At 55.4% G+C, this 21529-nt stretch overlaps 1 protein-coding gene across 2 annotated transcripts in view; it reads left to right on the plus strand.

The window, feature by feature from the left end:
• Positions 1 to 21529, plus strand: part of ITGB3 (integrin subunit beta 3) — a 45395-nt gene that overhangs the window by 20713 nt on the left and 3153 nt on the right. The window contains exons 4-14 of one of the 2 annotated variants that reach the window (XM_043503379.1): positions 2917 to 3169; positions 7851 to 8013; positions 8527 to 8688; positions 9230 to 9325; positions 9971 to 10060; positions 10768 to 10902; positions 11370 to 11799; positions 14438 to 14660; positions 15430 to 15530; positions 16520 to 16633; positions 19990 to 20156. In XM_043503379.1, coding sequence (XP_043359314.1) covers positions 2917 to 3169; positions 7851 to 8013; positions 8527 to 8688; positions 9230 to 9325; positions 9971 to 10060; positions 10768 to 10902; positions 11370 to 11799; positions 14438 to 14660; positions 15430 to 15530; positions 16520 to 16633; positions 19990 to 20156 — 1934 coding nt within the window. Of the gene's footprint in view, positions 1 to 2916; positions 3170 to 7850; positions 8014 to 8526; positions 8689 to 9229; positions 9326 to 9970; positions 10061 to 10767; positions 10903 to 11369; positions 11800 to 14437; positions 14661 to 15429; positions 15531 to 16516; positions 16634 to 19989; positions 20157 to 21529 lie in introns of both variants that reach the window. The other variant, XM_038385457.2, reaches the window with a different exon arrangement.

The following is a 21529-nucleotide window of genomic DNA, read 5'->3' on the forward strand; positions in this document are numbered from 1 at the left end:
GGGATCGGTTTTGGGACCAATCTTATTTAATCTTTTTATTACTGACCTTGGCACAAAAAGTGGGAGTGTGCTAATAAAGTTTGCAGATGATACAAAGCTGGGAGGTATTGCCAATTCGGAGAAGGATCGGGATATTATACAGGAGGATCTGGATTACCTTATAAACTGGAGTAATAGTAATAGGATGAAATTTAATAGTGAGAAGTGTAAGGTTATGCATTTAGGGATTAATAACAAGAATTTTAGCTATAAGTTGGGGACGCATCAATTAGAAGTAACGGAAGAGGAGAAGGACCTTGGAGTATTGGTTGATCATAGGATGACTATGAGCTGCCAATGTGATATGGCTGTGAAAAAAGCTAATGCGGTTTTGGGATGCATCAGGAGAGGCATTTCCAGGAGGGATAAGGAGGTTTTAGTACCGTTATACAAGGCACTGGTGAGACCTCACCTAGAATACTGTGTGCAGTTCTGGTCTCCCATGTTTAAAAAGGATGAATTCAAACTGGAGCAGGTACAGAGAAGGGCTACTAGGATGATCCGAGGAATGGAAAACTTGTCTTATGAAAGGAGACTTAAAGAGCTTGGCTTGTTTAGCCTAACTAAAAGAAGGTTGAGGGGAGATATGATTACTCTCTATAAATATATCAGAGGGATAAATACAGGAGAGGGAGAGGAATTATTTAAGCTCAGCACCAATGTGGACACAAGAACAAATGGGTATAAACTGGCCACCGGGAAGTTTAGACTTGAAATCAGACGAAGGTTTTTAACCATCAGAGGAGTGAAGTTTTGGAATAGCCTTCCAAGGGAAGCAGTGGGGGCAAAAGATCTATCTGGCTTTAAGATTCTACTCGATAAGTTTATGGAGGAGATGGTATGATGGGATAATGGGATTTTGGTAAGTAATTGATCTTTAAATATTCAGGGTAAATAGGCCAAATCCCCTGAGATGGGATATTAGATGGATGGGATCTGAGTTACTATAGAAAATTCTTTCCTGGGTATCTGGCTGGTGAATCTTGCCCATATGCTCAGGGTTTAGCTGATCGCCATATTTGGGGTCGGGAAGGAATTTTCCTCCAGGGCAGATTGGAGAGGCCCTGGAGGTTTTTCGCCTTCCTCTGTAGCATGGGGCATGGTTGATTTGAGGGAGGCTTCTCTGCTCCTTGAAGTCTTTGAACCATGATTTAAGGACTTCAATAGCTCACACATGGGTGAGGTTTTTCATAGGAGTGGGTGGGTGAGATTCTGTGGCTTGCGCTGTGCAGGAGGTCGGACTAGATGATCAGAATGGTCCCTTCTGACCTTAGTATCTATGAATCTATGAATGTGAATATTCTTATCCATGTTATAATTAACCCCCTACTTCCTAAAATCCTGGCACCCCTATCATCCCACTGCTTCAGGGAGAAGATGCTTGGGAAACTCCTTATGGTCCTTTGGTAGCCCACCCATGGGGCCACTGAGTAATGAATTCTGGGTGTCTTTTACCAAGCCAGGAAGTGCACGAGGGTGGGAGAGAAGGAATATTTCTTTGACAAGAGGAGAGTCTGACGGCTCCGTACAGCCTGGGGCGCTGAGCTGAGGGTGAAAGGCTCAACTCAAGTGCTAGCCCCCATAGAGAAGGAGTTCGGACCTCAGGAGCCGTTGCTGTAGGTAAGCGGTTCGCGCCGCAACCTGGCACAGAGCTGTGGGACCCGCCCCTGCCAGCCTGAAAATGATCGGCATATCACACCGTGTCTCCTCTCCTTTTGCGGGGAAAGATGAACCCGTCTGCTCACTTACCGCCCAGGAGTCTGGTTCTGAACGGCTGGGAGAAGCCCGTCAAGAACTGAGTGCTGGCAGGGGTCCAGTCAGGGTCTGTTTAGGTCTCGGGAAGGGGAAAGGCTGCGTCTATTCTATGCAGGTTCATATCTCGTCATAGTCACCTGAGCGCTTCGCAGTCACGGGCTAAGTGACATGACTAACATCTGTCATGTGTGGTTTGTTCTTTCTCTTACTTTGGGGGTTTCTGAATGTCTCCTGGGAGGAAAGTTCCCCATCAAAATTTCCATCAGAGTCAGAGAAGCTGCATCTGCATTCTGCTGTACCCCTGGGATAACTCAGTGGCTAATGCTCTTTATCTGGAGCAGTGAGGATCTGAGTGAGTCACAGCTCAGACCTAGACCTTCTCTGTGCTGAGAGAAGCGAGCGGCATGCTATCTGCACGTGCAATGCATGCCCCACAACCATCTGTGCCCAGGGGATGGTTCTGTCTGCCCCTGAACCAAATGCTATCCTCCGAACAGCATGACTTTGCACACACCGTGCACGCCAATCCCGCCACATGGCAGACATGCATTTTGCATTCAGATTCAGAATCACATGCCTGATGGAAACTGTCACTGTCACCGCAGTTAGAGACACCAGCTCAATCCCTGCTCATGCCCATAATAGATGTTATCACCCAAGGATCAAATTATTTGAGGTTGATTGCAAGGATCATGCCTAGCTAAGGACCCTCTTGCAATATCCATGTGGGAGCCTTAGACCATGCATGCAAGTTCCTTGCACTTTTGCCCATATGGGATAAAACCAGCATATATTTTAGATTATAAAACAGGATTACGATAATCTAGTCTGTCTTCCTGTACAACACGGGCCGTGGGACTTCCCAGAATTCATTCCTGTTTGATCCCAAGCACTGTGCCCTGCAGTATTACCCTCATTTGTGTTTACCCTTGTCTGTCTCACCAGAGCAGGCTGAGACCCTCCATGGGGCAGAAGACTCCTGTCCAATGAGACAAACATATAGCTTCCATCTGGGTCTGTGAGCTGCGTCACCCTGGTCAGCTCAACCTCCTTCCATCCCACTGGGATCCATGGAAGATCTCCTACACTTGCTCCTAACCTCGCTGCCGTGTTCCCTTTCAGATGACTCCCAGAACTTCTCCGTCCAAGTGCGCCAGGTGGAGGACTACCCAGTAGACATCTACTACCTGATGGACCTGTCCAATTCCATGAAGGACGATCTCCACAACATCCAGAGCCTGGGCACCAAGCTAGCCACCGAGATGCGCAAGCTGACCAGCAACCTGCGGATTGGCTTCGGGGCCTTTGTGGACAAGCCCATCTCGCCATACATGTACATATCCCCGCAAGAAGCCATCAACAACCCGTGCTACGAGTAAGTCCCAGCCCAGAGGAAGCAGCAGCCCTGGTGGCCTGAGCCAGCCCCCACTGGAGTCAATGGGAGTCTTTGCATTGACTTCAAATGGGCATTGAGGTCATAGGTGCACAAAGCCAATTGGCTTTATGGCACAAGAATGTCAGTGGGAGACATTCCAGCAGAGCCTCAGCTGGTGTGAATCAAGGGAGCTTCACTGATTCATGCCTGCTGAGGATCTGGCCCATTGTGTCTAATAGTTTGCAGAGAGGGAACTAGGGCTCCTGGGAAGTGCTGGGAGAAGCTTTTTGAGCAAAAATGTTATCAACAAAAAATGCAGATTGGGGCTGACTGAAATACTTCAAGACTTTGTGGCAAAATCAGCAAGTTATTTCAGTCGGGGGGGGAGTGAATTCTGAAAAAATCTAAAGGTTTTTGTTTCGAATTTTATTTCAATTTTATTTTAAAAAAGAAACCCACACAAACCAAACAAAACTTTTCGTTCAAGCTGAACTGAAATTTTGTCAACATTTTTGGTTCACCGAAACCCTTTTTTCTTTTTATTTGGTTCTGCCACTGAACCGAAAAGTCAGCCATACACACAGTTCAGCTCCTGGGTTCTGCTGCTCCCTTGCTGTGGGACCATGGGCAAAAGTTAGAACTTTCTGGCCGTCATGTCCCCATCTGCAAAAATCATAGAATATCAGGGTTGGAAGGGACCTCAGGAGGTCATCTAGTCCAACCCCCTGCTCAAAGCAGGACCAATCCCCAACTAAATCATCCCAGCCAGGGCTTTGTCAAGCCTGACCTTAAAAACTTCAAAGGAAGGAGATTCCACCACCTCCCTAGGTAACGCATTCCAGTGTTTCACCACCCTCCTAGTAAAAAAGTTCTTCCTAATATTCAACCTAAACCTCCCCCACTGCAACTTGAGACCATTACTCCTTGTTCTGTCATCTGCTACCACTGAGAACAGTCTAGATCCATCCTCTTTGGACCCCCCTTTCAGGTAGTTGAAAGCAGCTATCAAATCCCCCCTCATTCTTCTCTTCCGCAGCCTAAACAATCCCAGTTCCCTCAGCCTCTCCTCATAAGTCATGTGTTCCCGTCCCCTAATCATTTTTGTTGCCCTCTGCTGGAGGTTTTCCAAATCCTTCTTGTAGTGTGGGGCCCAAAACTGGACACAGTACTCCAGATGAGGCCTCACCAATGTTGAATAGAGGGGAATGATCACATCCCTCGATCCGCTGGCAATGCCCCTACTTATACATCCCAAAATGCCATTGGCCTTCTTGGCAACAAGGGCACACTGTAGACTCATATCCAGCTTCTCGTCCACTGTAATCCCTAGGTCCTTTTCTGCAGGACTGCTGCCGAGCCATTCGGTCCCTAGTCTGTAGCGGTGCATGGGATTCTTCCGTCCTAAGTGCAGGACTCTGCACTTGTCCTTGTTGAACCTCATCAGATTTCTTTTGGCCCAATCCTCTAATTTGTCTAGGGGGCCCTCTGTATCCTATCCCTACCCTCCAGAGTATCTACCTCTCCTCCCAGTTTAGTGTCATCTGCAAACTTGCTGAAGGTGCAATCCACGCCATCCTCCAGATCATTTATGAAGATATCGAACCAGGACTGACCCTTGGGGCACTCCACTTGATACCGGCTGCCAACTAGACATGGAGCCATTGATCACTACCCGTTGAGCCCGACAATCTAGCCAACTTTCTATCCACCTTATAGTCCATTCATCCAGCCCATACTTCTTTAATTTGCTGGTAAGAATACTGTGGGAGACTGTGTCAAAAGCTTTGCTAAAGTCAAGGAACAACAAGTCCACTGCTTTCCCCTCATCCACAGAGCCAGTTATCTCGTCATAGAAGGCAATTAGATTAGTCAGGCATGACTTGCCCTTGGTGAATCCATGCTGACTCTTCCTGATCACTTTCCTCTCTTCTAAGTGCTTCAGAATTGATTCCTTGAGGACCTGCTCCATGATTTTTCCAGGGACTGAGGTGAGGCTGACTGGCCTGTAGTTCCCAGGATCCTCCTTCTTCCCTTTTTTAAAGATGGGCACCACATTAGCCTTTTTCCAGTCATCTGGGACTTCCCCCGATCGCCATGAGTTTTCAAAGATAATGGCCAATGGCTCTGCAATCACATCTGCCAACTCCTTTAGCACTCTCGGACGCAGCGCATCCGGCCCCATGGACTTGTGCTCGTCCAGCTTTTCTAAATAGTCCTGAACCACTTCTTTCTCCACAGGGGGCTGGTCACCTCCTCCCCGTGCTGTGCTGCCCAGTGCAGCAGTCTGGGAGCTGACCTTGTTTGTGAAGACAGAGGCAAAAAAAGCATTGAGTACATTAGCTTTTTCCACATCCTCTGTCACTAGGTTGCCTCCCTCATTCAGGAAGGGTCCCACACTTTCCTTGACTTTCTTCTTGTTGCCAACATACCTGTAGAAACCCTTCTTGTTACTCTTAACATCTCTTGCTAGCTGCAATTCCAGATGTGATTTGGCCTTCCTGATTTCACTCCTGCATGCCCGAGCAATGTTTTTATACTTTTCCCTGGTCATTTGTCCAATCTTCCACTTCTTGTAAGCTTCTTTTTTGTATAAAAAGGAGGAGGATAAAACACTTCAACATCATTTTTCACCTACAGATTGTCAAGCATCCTTACAGGAGTAAGCTGTATTGCTGCCGTTTTATAGAACAGTATTTGTAGTGACGTATTGTTTTCATCTAGTAACGTCTAGAGATCACAGCCAAGATGGGGCTCTCTTGTTCTGGGCACTATACAGACCCACATAGTGAGTCACTAACAGCTCTAGGAACAAAAGCCAGGAGTCCTGACTCCCGAGCTAGTCCTCTATCCACTCTTTCAAATTGCTGACCTCAGAGAGTTATTGAAGTGTTGATGTGTGGCCTAGAGGATGGAGTACTGTACTGACACTCAGAAAACTGGGACTCTATTTTGACTCTATTATACCTGCCAGGTGGCCTTCTCCTCCCTGTGCCTCAGTTTCCCCATCTCTAAAAAGGTGGTAATAATACTGAGCTCCTTTGTAAAATACTTGGAGCTCTACTGATGAAAAGTACTAGATAAGAGTCATTTATTATTATTACTGGTCAAGCAGGACAACAGGATAAGGTTTGAAGTAACTGTTTTTGGACACTTTTAAATTATGTCTTCTTAGAAAAGCAGCTCTACAGCCCAAAAGAGGAGATGCTGATCTTGGCTGAGTCTTAAGTAGCATACAGGAGCTGACTCAAGAAGTAACAGTAGCTGAGGCACTAAGTAAGAGAGACCGCAATATAATTAACACAAGAACAAGGGGACAGTCAACGAAATGAGAAGAGGAGAAATTTAAGACAGGAAAAAGGACGTTTTCACCTTATGTGTTAATAGACTGTGGAACTCTCTGCCACAGGAAGTTGTGGAGGCCAAGAACCTAACCAGACTGAACAAGGGACTGGACATTCATATGGATAACAAGAAGATCCAGAGTTGTTATAATTAACAACCACTAACATTTTGGAAGGGATATTAGATCTCGTGCTTCAAGGCTGAAGCAAATCTGTATTAGGGCCCAAGATGACATCTAACATAGGGAAGAGATTACCCCACATCTGCTACTTTACAGTTCTCACCACTTCCTCTGAAGCATCTGGCTCTGGCCACTGTGGAAGGATACTGGGCTAGATAGACTTTGGATCTGATCCAGCCTGGCTGAAAAAAAGAGTAAAGTGTCATTATTATTTATTAGAGTTATGTAACTTAGGTATAAGAAATTCAGTGTTTCTCCAATTTCCTCCTGGAAAAATATATGCCCAGGGGGAGGTATGTCTGATTTTCTTTTTTAAATGACAGAAGATTTAAACAGAAGATGAAAGTTTAGTGTCACGAAGCCTGCAGTGATTTATTTATTTTTTAACTGTTACGGCCAATGGGTGTTTAAAAACCTACAGGGATGGGCCCATGTTTGTGTTACACCATGGTGATCCTGGTGTTTTAGGTCCCCCAAATGGAGCTGCATGCACTCAATGGGGAGTTGATGCCGAATGTGCAGATGGTGTGTGCCAGATTTTCCAAAATGCTCAGGCCCAGCTTTCCAAGCACTCTCCACCCAGAAAGGAGGCCTGATTCTCAGCTGAGCTCAGCCGTTGTTTTTCTCTTCAGGTTCTTATATCCATGTCCATTGCCGTGGTATCTGAGCATCTTCCAGAGGTTATTAGCCATGTGACTGGCTTCTGACAGTCTCTGGATCTTTCTCCTTTCCTCTACCGAGGGGGATTTTTCTGTGTAGATTAAATACATCATAAGTGCTGTGTTCATACTCGCAAAGGCAGAGTGCGCCTTACACTCAGAGCGCAGCGCAATTAGGTTTGGTCCCAAGATCCTGCAGGAGTTTGCTCCACAGCCTTGTGCCGGCTGCCCTGCTTGATTGCTCTGTGTCCCCTGGGGGAGTCGCTAACACCCTGCTGTTCCCCTATTGCTAAAGGGGAGCAGTCCCAGCTAGCTGGGAGAGGCGTCCCAGTATGGAATGGGGGGAGTAACACAGAATTGGTTGAAAATCACCGTACCAGTAAGGACACTGCAAGACGCTGTGCGTGCTAGGCAGCAGGGGCACTGCGCTGTCCACGCTCTCAATCTTCCCCTGTGTTGGGGAGCTACAGTACTCCTCTCCATGGTTGCTTCCCCGCAGGATCCACCAAACTTGCCTGCCCATGTTCGGCTACAAACACGTCCTGACGCTCACGGACGAGGTGACCCGCTTCAACGAGGAGGTGCGCAAGCAGAGTGTCTCGCGGAACCGCGATGCGCCCGAAGGGGGGTTCGATGCCATCATCCAAGCAACCGTCTGTGACGTAAGCACTCTGGCCCGGGGCGGAGAAGGGTCACAAGGTGGGATGCTGTAGGTTGGGCATCTCACAGTGCGGTGAGGCCAGTGGGACATGCATCAAGAGCAGGTGTAAAGTGCAGGGGGTTGAACGCTGAACATACGAATTGCCAGGCTGGCTCAGAACAGAACAGTCTCTGGGACCGATGCCAGATGCTTCAGAGGAAGGGGCATGGAACCCCAGCTTGGACCATGGAATAACCTGCCCATCAGGGGAAATTCTTCCTGACCCCAAGGCAGTCAGTGCTGCTTATGCCCTGAAGCATCAGGGTGTCCCTCTTATTAATTTGCATCCTTCCTAATCATATCCCACATTTAGGAATAGCCCATACTTCCTTACTGGCTTGCCCATGGCGTTGGTCACCCCTGGGAGCCCCAGGTACCAGAGCTCGGGCAGTAACAGTAATGATGGCCTCTGTGGTTGTCCAGCAGTGCTAAGGTATAGAAAAGGCTGGGAACCCGCTCCTGTGTTTTGCTGCAGGAGAAGATCGGCTGGAGGAATGATGCTAGTCACCTGCTGGTCTTCACAACAGATGCCAAGACCCACATCGCTCTGGACGGGAGGCTGGCAGGGATCGTCCAGCCCAATGACGGGCAGTGCCACATTGGCAAGGATAATCTCTACTCGGCCTCTACCACACTGGTAAATGCAGGGCCCTGCCTGCATGTGGCGGGGAGGGAAGTGGGTCCCTATGGAATACGGGAATTCCTCTGTGCAAAGCGCAAACCTGGACACGGATACGGGATGGGAGTTCCTGGGGAATTCGGCAGGCAGGTAAACAAAATAATAAGATGGGGTGGCGGGGGGGCTTGCGCACGAGGGCACGCAGATAGCTATGTGTGTAAATGCAGGAGTGTGTGTGTGTAGTTATGTGTACACACGTGGATGTTCATGGTCCATGTGTGTGCACCTCTGTAAGACAGTAAAGGGAGGATGTGTGCTGATTGCAGGGCTCCCCCCAGCCATGTCCCAGGGGAACAGCCTGTGGGATTGGGACATCCCTACCTGCACGGCTGCTGAGGGCAGACAGGCCTCCGGGGCAGGGAGGGAAGTACAAGCCGGCCCGGCAGGGCCTGGTGAGATGTGTTGTGCAGTGGGGCTGGGGGGGATTAGATGTCTTAGCAGCTGATGCGCCTGCGGAAGGACCAGCCCCCAAGGCCTGACAACTTGTTTCTCTCCCCAGGACTATCCCTCGCTGGGCCTGATGACTGAGAAACTCTCCCAGAAAAACATCAACTTGATCTTTGCCGTGACGGAGACCGTGGTCGGCCTCTACAAGGTGACTGCTCCGTGCTGATGTCCTGGATGCCCCACCCACAGCCTAGGAAGCTCCGCCCCCAATGGCAGCTCCCTCCCCTCCCCAGCACCTGAAGAGCTCAGCACACCCAGGGCCACCCCGCGTGACAGCTGGAGCTGTTAGCCGACCCCCAAGGACATTTGCAGGCAGCCCCCAGGGCCAGGCTGCCTAGAGCCACCCATGGCTGATGAAAGGAGACACTGTGTCTGCCCACAATCTGCTCCCAGGTGGCTAGAAACCCTTTTGCAACCCTTCCCGGGCCTTTAATGACCCTCGGCTCTCCGGTCTCAGGTTTTATGGCCTGGCCAGTCACCCAACAAGGCAGCGGCTGAGCCGGGAACAGAGCCCGGCTCTCCTGGCTCCCAGGCCAGCGCTCTGGCCGTGGCCTCATACTGCCTGTGTTTGCAAACATGAGGTTTGACTCCCCCCCAGCCCCGGTGCACAGGTTTGGGCCACATGGCAATTGCCGTCTTGATGCCCCAGCAGAGCAGCGAGGCTCCATAAAGCTAGTGATCTGAGCTTTGCGTCAGGCCTTGGTACTGAAGCCCTGGCATGCCACGGTCTCCCTGGGCATCGCCCTCTTGCCCTTCCCTAGCGCATCCAGGATGCTGTGTGTTTTCTTGCCAGAACTACAGTGAGCTGATTCCCGGCACCACTGTGGGGATCCTGTCCAGAGACTCCAGCAACGTCCTGCAGCTCATTCTGGAGTCCTATGGGGTGAGTGTGAGTAGTGGGGACTCCATGGCCCACGACGCCTGGGCAAACCCAGGGCAGCCTAGGGCATCTCCCAGGGCCGCTGCCTGCAGCAGTTTTGGGGGGTTCCTATGGGGGTCTCCTCACTTGGGAGGAGCCCCGTGTCAGAAGCAGAGCAAAATGGGGGGTGCTTCCACAGGATCTCAGCCCTTAAAGAGGCACTTGCACTTTGGCAACCCTGCCTCATCCCCCGAGCTCCCTGGATCCAGCTGTGAACATCTGCCTTAGCGATGCACAGAGGAAGTGAGGTCATTCCATTTCCCACCTTGTCCCCTTCCCCTTGGCAGCTGTCTCTTCCCCTCCTCCCGGCAGCCAGGCCAGCCCTCTGGCTGATGTCTCGGTGGCAGAGGAAGGACCTTTGGCTAGCGAGCCTTTCCCCAAGTGCACCCCGGGGACATGCGCTGAGCTCGCTGCTCTAGGAGAGCCTCCCTCTCTCCCTAGCAGGTCACTGGTTCTGATCCAGCCCAGGGCGGTAACTGAGGAAAGTTGTCACCATGTGACAGCTTCTTGGTGACTCCTGAGCGATGGAGCCGGCTGGCTCTCTCTGCGTCTCCATAGGCCTGCATCTCTGCGCTGGGTACTGGGAGAGCTCCTCACTCCCCGGGCTCGGCTGCCTTCTCTCGATGCCCTTTCCTAAGTCTGGGGTGTGTGCTCTTCTTCCCTCCCTCCAGAAAATCCGCTCCAAGGTGGAGCTGGAGGTGCGAGACCTGCCCGAGGAGCTGTCCCTCTCCTTCAACGCCACCTGCCTCAATGACGAGGTCATTCAGGGACTCAAGTCCTGCGTGGGACTCAAGATAGGAGACACGGTGAGTCTTGCCAGCTGGCAGCCTGCTGGAAGGAAGGTCATAGAAGATCAGGGTTGGAAGGGACCTCAGGAGGTCACCTAGTCCGACCCCCTGCTCAAAGCGGGGCCAACCCCAACTAAATCATCCAAGTCAGGGCTTTGTCAGGAGCCGGCCCAGCACTCTGGGATCATCCCACGCCCCAGCCCTGGACACGTTCCCCAGCCTCTGCCGCTGCGGGAGAAGGTCACAGGCTTGTAACGTCTTTCGTGGCAGGGCTCTGCTGGGATAAATACAAAAGGGGATGCTACACTGAGCCTGTGGTTCTCTCCAAATGGCTCGCTGCCAGCCCATGTCACCAGGCAGCCTCGGGTCAAACGTGCCTGGAAGGGACTGGCTGACGGCTCTGGGTCTCAGGCCTTGCAACCAGGTGGCCCCTGGTGTGCTTGGAGCAGCCCTGCCTCAATCGAACCCGGCGCTTCCCTCCCCAGGTGAGCTTCAGCATTGAGGCCAAGGTGCGGGGCTGCCCCCAGCAGCGGCAGAAATCCTTCACTATCAAGCCCGTGGGCTTCAAGGACAGCCTGACGGTGGTGGTGAACTTTGACTGCGACTGTGCCTGCCAGCAGCACGCCGAGCCTAACAGCCCCGCCTGCAACCAGGGCAACGGCACCTTCGAGTGCGGCGTGTGCCGCTGCTACCAGGGCCGGCTGGGCTCCCGCTGCGAGTGCTCCGAGGAGGAGTACAGCCCCGCGCAGCAGGACAACTGCAGCCCCGGCGCGGGGCAGCCCCTGTGCAGCCAGCGGGGTGAGTGCCTCTGCGGCCAGTGCGTCTGCCACGCCAGCGACTTCGGCAAGGTGACCGGCAAGTACTGCGAGTGCGACGACTTCTCCTGCGTCCGCTTCAAGGGCGAGATGTGCTCGGGTAAGTGGCGCCGCCCCGGCATGGGCCCCCTGGCTCTGGCCTGCTAAGGGGAGCTCGGCGGGGTGGGGAGTTCCCTCGGCTGTGCTCTCCCCATCTGTATTAGCCGGTTCTGGGTCTAAGATGCCGGGAGTCATCCAAGATCCGACCTCAGCTCCCCTAAGGAAAAGGGGGGTTCACTCTGATTGTATTCCAGCTTGTGTCATTCCGCACGGACTGCCTAAAATACCTCTGTCGGTGCAGTTGGATGCAGGATGTCTATTGTTGTACAGTGCTGTGTAGCAGCTGCCAGGTCCCACCCCAGAGGTGGTTGCATTTCAGTGGCTTAACCTGAGCAGAAGGCAGGAGGAATGCCTGAGGAGACCCCTTGCAGCAGGGCAGGCTGGCCCCAGTCATCTTGCTCCCCCTTCTTGAGCCAGTTGGGTTAACACCACATCTGTTTATTTCCCTTGGCGCTTCTCACGGAAGCAGCCAAGCAAAGCTGAGCAGAGTTCACGGAGGGAGCAGGCGGACGGCCTGACTCAGAACAGCATGTCCTGAAAGGGGGCCAGCGAGCCCCTGCCCAGCTCCCCTCCGCACAGGCTCCCTGAACGCTGGGAGATGCACACACAGTTCACTCCAGAAAGAGCCCCCGACCACGCCCAGCTGAGAGGAGCCCTGGCCCATTCCATCAGCAGGTTCAAACCCATGACATCCCCAGGGGGCCCAGGTGGCAGGAATAGGGGCAGCCACTTGACCCAGCAGCCATCAGCACTCAGGGAAGTCCCCAAATCCCCCAAGAGGCCTTACCCCTTTCCAGGCACCGGGCCCTAGGGCGCAGACCTTGGGGGTTCCCATAAAGTCCCTGGGGACTGGTCTGTGTCTGAACCACCCTGCGTGGGGGAGACAGTGCCTCGGGGGACCTGGCTCCACCCCTTCCCAGCCCAGTGTTTGTCCACCCTCTTTGCTGAACTGAGCCCCCCCCAGGCGGATTCCCCACTGGGCTCCTATCCCTAGCACCCCCAGCACCTCTGTTGCTTTCTGCTCTGACCACAGCATTGCCTAACCTCCCCGGCCCCTCCCTTCCGGGCCTCCTTATCTGCAGTTATTGCGATGTGTGTGTGGGGGGGGAGGCAGGCCTGTTTTTCCCTAGTGAGCCCTCCATATCTTCCAGGGCAATGGGAGAGTGTCACAGCAATAAGTGTGCTCAGCTGGAAGACTGGCTTCCCACACCCCCACTGTATTCACTAGGGGGCAGCTGGCTCTGGGCCAGTTCGTCACACGCTTCCCTGCTTGTTGTTCAATGCAATAGCTCCAGATGTTTGGCCCGAGACAGGGGGCCAAGCTGGTTATCAGGATGATGACCAATTGATGACACCCAACAAACAAATAAGCCATGAGGAGGAAGGGGGTGAGCGGGCGCTTTATCACCCAGACAGGGGTCTGTCATTCCGGGGGAGAGGGTGGCAGTGTCAAAGCCCCATAGTGGGCGGGGGGGCAGCCTATGGAGGGCCTGCTCTTAGTCACACTGCTGTGAATCTGGAGTCAATCTGGAGTCACTCTAGTAGGGGCCGAGAAGTTAACAAGATCAGCTGAAAGGCTCAGAGGTGGGGCTGGTCCATATCTCACACTTCTCCACCTTCCCCACTCTCTTAGTGCCTGTTGTGAAATTAAAATGGGGGCGAGAGGAAAGTTTATACTGACGTCCTTCTCCTGGATGCCTTGTGCCAGCTCCCAGGCGCCTGTCAGGCTACCCCCGCAGCTTAACCATCCTCCCTCATTCCTGACCCACAGGACCCACTGCTCTTCCAGCCTGGGACTCCCTGCACGTAGCTCTCCTGATGCCTTTCTGGCCAGTTTTCCTCTGACTCATCCCTAGTTTCCCATTATCTAAAAAGTGACACATTCAGTCTGTCCAGCAGTGACGCTGCGCCCGGGGCTGAGCAGAAACTACAGCCCTAGACAGTTTTCCCAAGGAAAGCCTAAGTGAGGGGCTGCGGTCCTGCTCCCAACCGCAGCGACCAGCAGAATTTCCCAGGGCTCCAATGAGGGCTGGGGCCAGGGGGGCTTGTGCTGGCTTTACTGTGGATCCAACACTCCAGCTAGGTTTGCTGGGATCTTTGGGGCCAGAACCAAACCCCATGAGCCAAACAGCCCCAGGCTTGGAGAGGATTTGAACCTGGGTCTCCGTTTTGCAGCATGAGTCCCAGTTCAGGGAACTTGGGTCTGTTTCTGGAGCAGCCCTACCCAAGGAGAGGCCCTAGGACTTAGGGGTGAGGGGAGGAAATGAGCAAGAGCCAGGATCTCCAGCCAAGTGTCTCTTTCGCTTTCTAGGCTCATTCCAAACTGACAGAGAAAACCCCCGTGGCCCAAACTCGGTGCTCCCTGACCGCTGCCTCCCGCCATCCCAGGGAAACCAGAGCCCCAAGCTGCTTTGCAATGAGCTGCAGAGTTCAGATCCCAGTGGGGTGGTTTGTTTTACAAAGGGCCAGGCTAACAGATGCATCGCAACGTTAGGGGACATCAACAGGGTGGCATGTGACTGCCCAAGTCAGGACTTGCACAGGGTGCTGCAGGCCAGGATAAGGTGGCACAGCTGCTGGGGGGGAAACCTAGATGGGAAGCCTGCAGTCACTCCTGACGCCCTTGCGTTCGCCCACAGGTCACGGGCAGTGCAGCTGTGGGGACTGCCTGTGCGACTCGGACTGGATGGGGGACTATTGCAACTGCACCACCCGCACCGACACCTGCATGTCCAGCAACGGTCTGGTGTGCAGCGGGCACGGTCTCTGCCAGTGCGGGAAATGCGAGTGCACCCAGGCCGGCTCCTACGGGGACACCTGCGAGAAGTGCCCCACCTGCCCTGACGCCTGCACCATCAAGAAGTGAGTGGGGCTGGGGGGCAGAGTGTGCTGCTGTAATTCCAGGGGGTTAGACCTGGCCTGGGGAACATTGCTGCTGACAGGCAGGGCAGGGTCCGAGGCGGCACCCAACTCATCACACCCACGCCTGGTGGTGCTCGCTTGGGTTCCGGGCTGCAGGGATCTCAGCAGGTGGAGCTGGCGTGGGCTCAGTGCATGGGTCCCGGTGGCACCTCTTTGGGAAGCGTCTGCCCCAGAAGAAAGCTGAGCTCTAGACTATGTGGGATGCTGTGACTGCAGTCTGGGCGGGGAGGAGGCAGGTTTGTGAGACCCTGATGCCAAAAGGCAGCTGATCTTCCAGCGTGAAATCAGGGTGGATGCAGGGCAAAGGGTCGCTCCTCTGTGGGAGAGTCAGAATCAGGGTCCCCCTCCCTGGGATCCCTGCGGAAAGCCTCCCACACACTCAGGGGCTTGGCAGGAGATGGTCGAGACCAGTGGCTGTGTCAGGGGCCAGGCCCCCTCAGGGAGCACAGGGGATCCCCACTGTGAATGGAGGTGCTGGGAAGCAGGGACATAGGATAGGGGAACAATGTGAAACAGCTGGGGTGATGGGGGGGACCCTTCTCCCCTCCCCTTCTCCATTTGGCAGAGCTGCTTCAGGGATCGTGCGGGAGCCCCCAGCTGTGAGTCTGATTTTTGAACCCCAAACCCAAAGGCTTCCTGGGGAGCCCTGGAGTGGACTGTAGCATCCCCTGATGTTCCTGTCCTTTATCACTTTTCTCCTTCTCCTCAGGGAGTGCGTGGAGTGTAAGAAGTTTGAGAGGGGGACCCTGACAGAGCAGCAAACCTGCAGCCGCACCTGCCGGGACGAGATCGAGCCGGTGCAGGAACTCGGTGAGCAAGGGAGGAGCTGGGCTGTCAGCCAGGGTCTTGGACGCCTGGCAGGGCGGTGGATCGTCGGTGTTTGTCACCACGAGTGCCGGGGAGGGGGGCAATATACAGTAGAGAAACGAACAGCAGATGTAAACTGCTGGAGGCTGGGCACGCAGGGGGGCAGGGAGCCAGAGCTTTCCCTTTGAGTCAGAGACAGGAAACGGGAGCCAGAATCCGAACCGCAAGCCCACGCAGAGGCCACCCGCTGCAGGGCCTGCAAGACGAGACGCTAAAGGCTGCTCGTTCCTGGGGGGACTCACTTGGGCTGTATAGAGACGCCCCGCACAGTGAGATACAAATGCGTGCCAGCTGGTTGGTAAGCCTGCAGGCAGGCAAGCTGAACTGGGCACTCGGACAGCGAACTGAGTGTCGCTAGCGCACGTTTGACTCACCTGACCTCCGCTCGGCCACCTGCCTAATGCAGCCATAGCTCAGCGCCCTGCCTGCTGAGCATCGTCCCCGCCCCCCCGCCAGCTGCCCAGCCCCAGCCTCCTTTCCCTGGGCGCTGGCCAGGAAAGCGAATACAGAACTGGGGCCCCATCCCACTCCCGTTGAGCTCTGTGGGAGGTGGGCCCTGCCATCCGTAAGAGCAGCATCAGGACGAGGTGGGTGCCCCTTGGGATTTCACACCTTGCTCGGACACGCCCAGCCAGCGCTGGGATCCTGGTGCCCATGCAGCAGCGGTCGCTCTGAGCAGCGGGTCCGGGCTCTCGGTAATAACCCCAGTGCTGACTTGCAGCTTGGGGATCTCAAGGCAGGGTTCAGCTCCTGTTTTAGCCTGGGCCCTGGCCCAACCTAGTCTTGACCTTCTTCCTCGTTTAGACAAAGCCTCCGGGGGAACTCGCAGGCCTGGCCTCAGCTTCACTGTCTGCCCAGCTGGGCAGCGTCTGTTAACCCCACCCGTGGCGCACGGTTTGGGCTGACGGCCTCTCCTTTGCCCCCCGCAGGTGACACGGGTAAAGACGCGGTGAACTGCACCTACAAGGATGAGAACGACTGTGTGGTGCGGTTCCAGTATTATGAGGACTCCAGCGGGAAATCCATCCTTTACGTCGAGGAGCCAGGTGAGACCGGGATCGAGCGACGGCCCAGGACGGTTAGCCCCTGGGCTGGCCCTTCTGCTGCCACTAGGAGCGGAGATACACAGCCAGGCGTCCCTGAGAAGCCCAGCTTCTGGAAGGGATCTCTGCAGGGCAGGTCGCCTGCCCTTGGCTCTGTCCAGCCTGGACAGCTGCTTCCTCTCCATGGGGGGGGGTGTTTAGCCAGTAATCACAGGGCGGGACTGCAGCTTGAGCTGACCAAGTTTGAATCCCGCTAGCAGTGAAGCTGCGCCAGCTGCAGAGCCCTGGGTGCTGGGCGGGTTTGTACAGCTCCAGACCCAAGCTGCTTTCATGCCCTGTGATCACAGGCTGGACATGCCCTGGGAGTAGACAGCAGCTTGGCCAGGGATAATAGGCAGGGTGTGAATTTCAGCCCAGGCCTATTCCATACAGTGGTGGGAGGTTTATGGCACACTGCAGGGACAGGACCTGAGCTGCTGGAGTGTAGGCTTCATGCTCCCCTTTCTTCCTTGAACCCATCCCCCTGTCATTCACTGTCTCTAGAGAAACACCCAGTGCAGCCAGTGGGAATTCACCCGGGAATTGGGGAGGAGTTGGCATCCGGTGCCCTGATGGCTGCTCCGTTGGTTGTCCAGCTCTTCTGGGGACTCCTCTCCCCACCTGCTGCCCTCTCCCCCTTTTGGTTAATTCTCTGTCCTGCATCTGCCCTTTATCCTAATCCACTTCTGAGACCCCTCCCCTTCACCTCGGCCAGGAGACACAGGTCCCTGGCTCATAATGGAGTTGGAGACAGGCCCAGATCCAGCCCACTGGCCAAGATCTGAATTCAGGATGCCACCAACAAACCGGCGAACAGCCCCAATGGGTTTTCCAGGGAGGTGGGTGATGTGGATTTAATTTCTAAAGACAACAGGCATTCTAATGAATAAAGCAAGAGCCAGAGGGTCAGGACAGCTCAGTTCTACTCTTATTTATATGACAGTAATGCCTAACAGAGGGGGGGGGTGTGTGTGTGTGTTTATACACACACCCACACACACACACACCGAGGGAAGTGCCAGAACACGTTGTTTCCCAATGCTGACTATGAGCGTGCTCAGAATCCTAAAGCCGCTGGGCATTGTTGGGAAATCTCAGGGACTGGCGCCAACCAATTAGCTCACATTGCATGCCAGCATCCGCCCTGTGGGTGGCAAACACCTTTTCCTTGCCCTGGGGCAGAAGGCCCTTCTGTTCTCGGATGCTTCCCCGGCTGTTTTCTGAAGCTGAATATGATGAACTGAAACGATTCTGCCTCGTGTCTGGCAGCCCTGGCTCAGGAGCGGCTTTGGGCCAAAGTAGCTGGAGCCCAGGTGGACTCTGGTCTCCTTCACACAGCTGTAAGCTTCCACACTTCACGCTGCCGGGAGAGCGAGACCCATCCCTTTGCGTTCGGAAAATGAAACCGAAACATGAGGAACAGAACAAAGAACCTCTGTGGACATGATCCATTTCCTCCTCCAGGCCCTGTTCATACAGACTGGCCCCGTGTAATGAGTTCAGGTCCGGCAGCTTCCCCAGATGTCCGGGGCGGGTGGAAAGCCTCGGCACCTCTCAGGCTTTGGTCCCCCTTGGGGTCAGCTGTGGCCTCTCTCTGCCAGCGCGACCAGCCCCTGGGGGATACCTGGCTGACCGGCCTTAGGCCAAGAGAACGGCATGGCAGGAGCGGGCCGGAGCACTCTGCACTGGTGGAGCAGACAGGCTGAGCCTCTACACGTTAGATTAGCCGTGGGGCTGCCCGAACGTACACCAGGGATCAGGATTTAAAGCCGCCGTTTGCCTGTCCTGGCTGGTGCGGCTCGGACATGGGACCTGGCCGTCTTGAGAGGGCTGAGTGAAAACGTGACTAGATTGTTCCTTGTTGTTTCACGCCTTTCGGCACAGAGACTTCCTGTCTCCATCTCCCTGTGCTTTGCTCAGCATGTCTCTGCAGCCAGCGTGGGCTGCAGAGACGAGACATCCCCCCTGCACCGCCCTGCCTTGTCTCCACAGCTCAGTACTATGGGTGCATGTCGGGGAGCTGAGCTCGGTGGAGACCTCGCCCTGTGCAGAGCTTTGCAGTGAACCCTCTGCATTGCAGCGTAAGCTGGGGGATCCTCAGGGCTCTTTCGGCCCCAGCCTGGGCATGGACAGAGGCATGTCCCCTGTACAGAAGGGGTATAACACCATGTCCCACGCAGATCCGAAAGCAGGAGGCAGCCACTGCCCTGGCATGTCCCATTGTAGGGGGCCGCCAGCAACCCCAAGCTTTTCCCCGAATGCCTTGGAAAGCAGCTGCCAGCTGTAATTACAGTCAGGCTGCTGAGGGCGGGGCTGGGCCCGGCAGACAGGAGGGCAAGGGTGTCTCAGGTTTGTTTGGGTTGCGTGCCGCATCAGAGCTTGGGGAGCGGATGTGTCCCCTCCTCCGTCAGACACGGACACGCCCAGAGGTGTTAGCGGATGCCGCAGGACACACAGCCAGCCAGCTCAGCACAGGAGAGGGGTGCGGAGGAAAGCCAACCTGCTCCGTGCAGGGGAGGGAGTTTCAGACAGATTGAAACACGAGCAAAGCCGCAAGAACCACGGCCCGTCAGCGGGTGCTAGAGGCCAGCTACCCTGCTCCCAGCCAGGGAGCCCTGGATTCACCCATCAGATGTGTGGAGGAAAGCAGGTTAATGAGAGGGGACCAGCTGGCTTGAGGACAGGGGAGATCCCAGCCCGATATACGACCTGGTCCCCGTTCTCAGAGCATCAGGGCACCTCCCAGTCTGTACCACGGTCACCCACCCAGCACCCCGGGAGGCAGGGCACAGATCCCCATTACAGTCGGGGCAGGGAGGCCCAGGGGCTTGCAGGACTGTCCCCGCTGCCACAGGCGGTGCTCCTTGCATTTCTAGCTGCGTGATGTGAAGCCAGCATACAACGCTTGACTGGGAATCTCTGCCCTTTGAAGGCAGTCTCCTCTTCTCCCCCCTCCACCCCCCCGCGGACCCTAGCATGGAGAGCCCTGCTCCGGCCCTGCTGACACGTCAGCTGGGGCATTCAAAGGAGCCAAAGGGAGCAAAGGTGCATTGCAGGGGGATTTGGGTGCTCAGGCCCCTTTGAAAACCTCACTTGTTGGCCCAAGAATAACACAGTGGGGATGCTCATGTGTTTCAATGCAGGAGGCTCTGGCCCTGCGTATGGGCAAGCGATGCAGCCCTCTAGTAGCACAGGATAAGAGACCCACTACTGCTGCTGGCTGAAGGCATTCTCCTGTCTAGCTGCATGGAGGAGCTGCAGGATATGCGCTGGGTTAAGCAGGGAATGGCCGAGCACTAATTCCCTCCTTCCCTTGCCAGACTGTCCCAAGGGGCCAGATGTCCTGATGGTTCTGCTCGTGGTGGCGGGAGCCATCCTGCTCATCGGCCTGGCTGCCCTGTTCATCTGGAAGCTCCTGATCACCGTCCACGACCGGCGGGAGTTCGCCAGGTTCGAGGAAGAGAGGGCGCGGGCGAAATGGGACACGGTAAGAGTCGGGTGGGCAGCCCGCTCCTCTCCCTCCATCACAGTGTGTTGCGGTGACTGCACTCGGCTACTGTGCCCCGCCACCCTCTGTCAGGGGCAGGGTGAGCCGGGGCAACATGGGGGATTCAGGCAGGAGCCCAGATGCCCTGGATGTCTGGGCCTGGCGGGTCAGAGGGGACCGGGGTAGGTCCTGAGAAGCCAGGAGATGCTCTGGCAGGAAGGGTGCTGGGAGGGGAAGATCAAGGGCCATGGGGAGGGAGAGCCCAAGTCTGGCTACAGGGCACTGCCCTCCGGACACGTGCCAGTCAGCAGGGCTGCATGTGTGCAGGAGAGAATGTCCCAACGCCTCCCCCGTCCCCTGAGCGCTCGTCCCCAGCACGTCCTTCTGACTCACTCTCCTTCTGCTTTTCCATCCCTGCGAGCGGCCTGGCACGGCTGGAAAGGCTGAGACACATGGAGTGCGGGGAATCCAGCACCAAAGGGGGAGGGGGGCAGCTGGGTCTGTGGAAGGTTTCCCCACTCCTCCTCTCCCCCCACCGCAAGGTTCGAGGCAGCACTGCACCTCTCCAGGGGCCCCCGGCAGGGCACGAGCATCTGATGAAATTCTGAGGCCCCATTCTCTGAAATGTAGCGGTGCTGATAACAATGACACCGTCCTCCTTGGCTAGAGCCAGACACTGGGCAAAACTAACTGCACACAGCACTGACCTGCTAGCCCAGCCCCGGGCTCCCCACACCTAGCTCTGCCGGTGCCCCTCAATCCCGACCCGCAGCCCCCTGCTACCCCAGTCCCAGGCTCCCCACACCCAGCTCTGCCGGTGCCCCTCACTCCCGACCCGCAGCCCCCTGCTATCCCAGCCCTGGGCTCCCTACACCCAGCTCTGCCGGTGCCCCTCAATCCTGACCCGCAGCCCCCTACTATCCCAGCCCTGGGCTCCCCACACCCAGCTCTGCCGGTGCCCCTCAATCCTGACCCTCAGCCCCCTGCTATCCCAGCCCTGGACTCCCCACACCCAGCTCTGCCGGTGCCCCTCACTCCCGACCCGCAGCCCCCTGCTATCCCAGCCCTGGGCTCCCCACACCCAGCTCTGCCGGTGCCCCTCAATCCTGACCCGCAGCCCCCTACTATCCCAGCCCTGGACTCCCCACACCCAGCTCTGCCGGTGCCCCTCACTCCCGACCCGCAGCCCCTGCTATCCCAGCCCTGGGCTCCCCACACCCAGCTCTGCCGGTGCCCCTCAATCCTGACCCACAGCCCCCTGCTACCCCAGTCCCAGGCTCCCCACACCCAGCTCTGCCGGTGCCCCTCAATCCTGACCCGCAGCCCCCTGCTATCCCAGCCCTCGGCTCCCCACACCCAGCTCTGCCGGTGCC

The sequence above is a fragment of the Dermochelys coriacea genome, chromosome 27, assembly GCF_009764565.3.
Source record: "Dermochelys coriacea isolate rDerCor1 chromosome 27, rDerCor1.pri.v4, whole genome shotgun sequence".
NCBI lineage: Eukaryota > Metazoa > Chordata > Testudines > Dermochelyidae > Dermochelys > Dermochelys coriacea.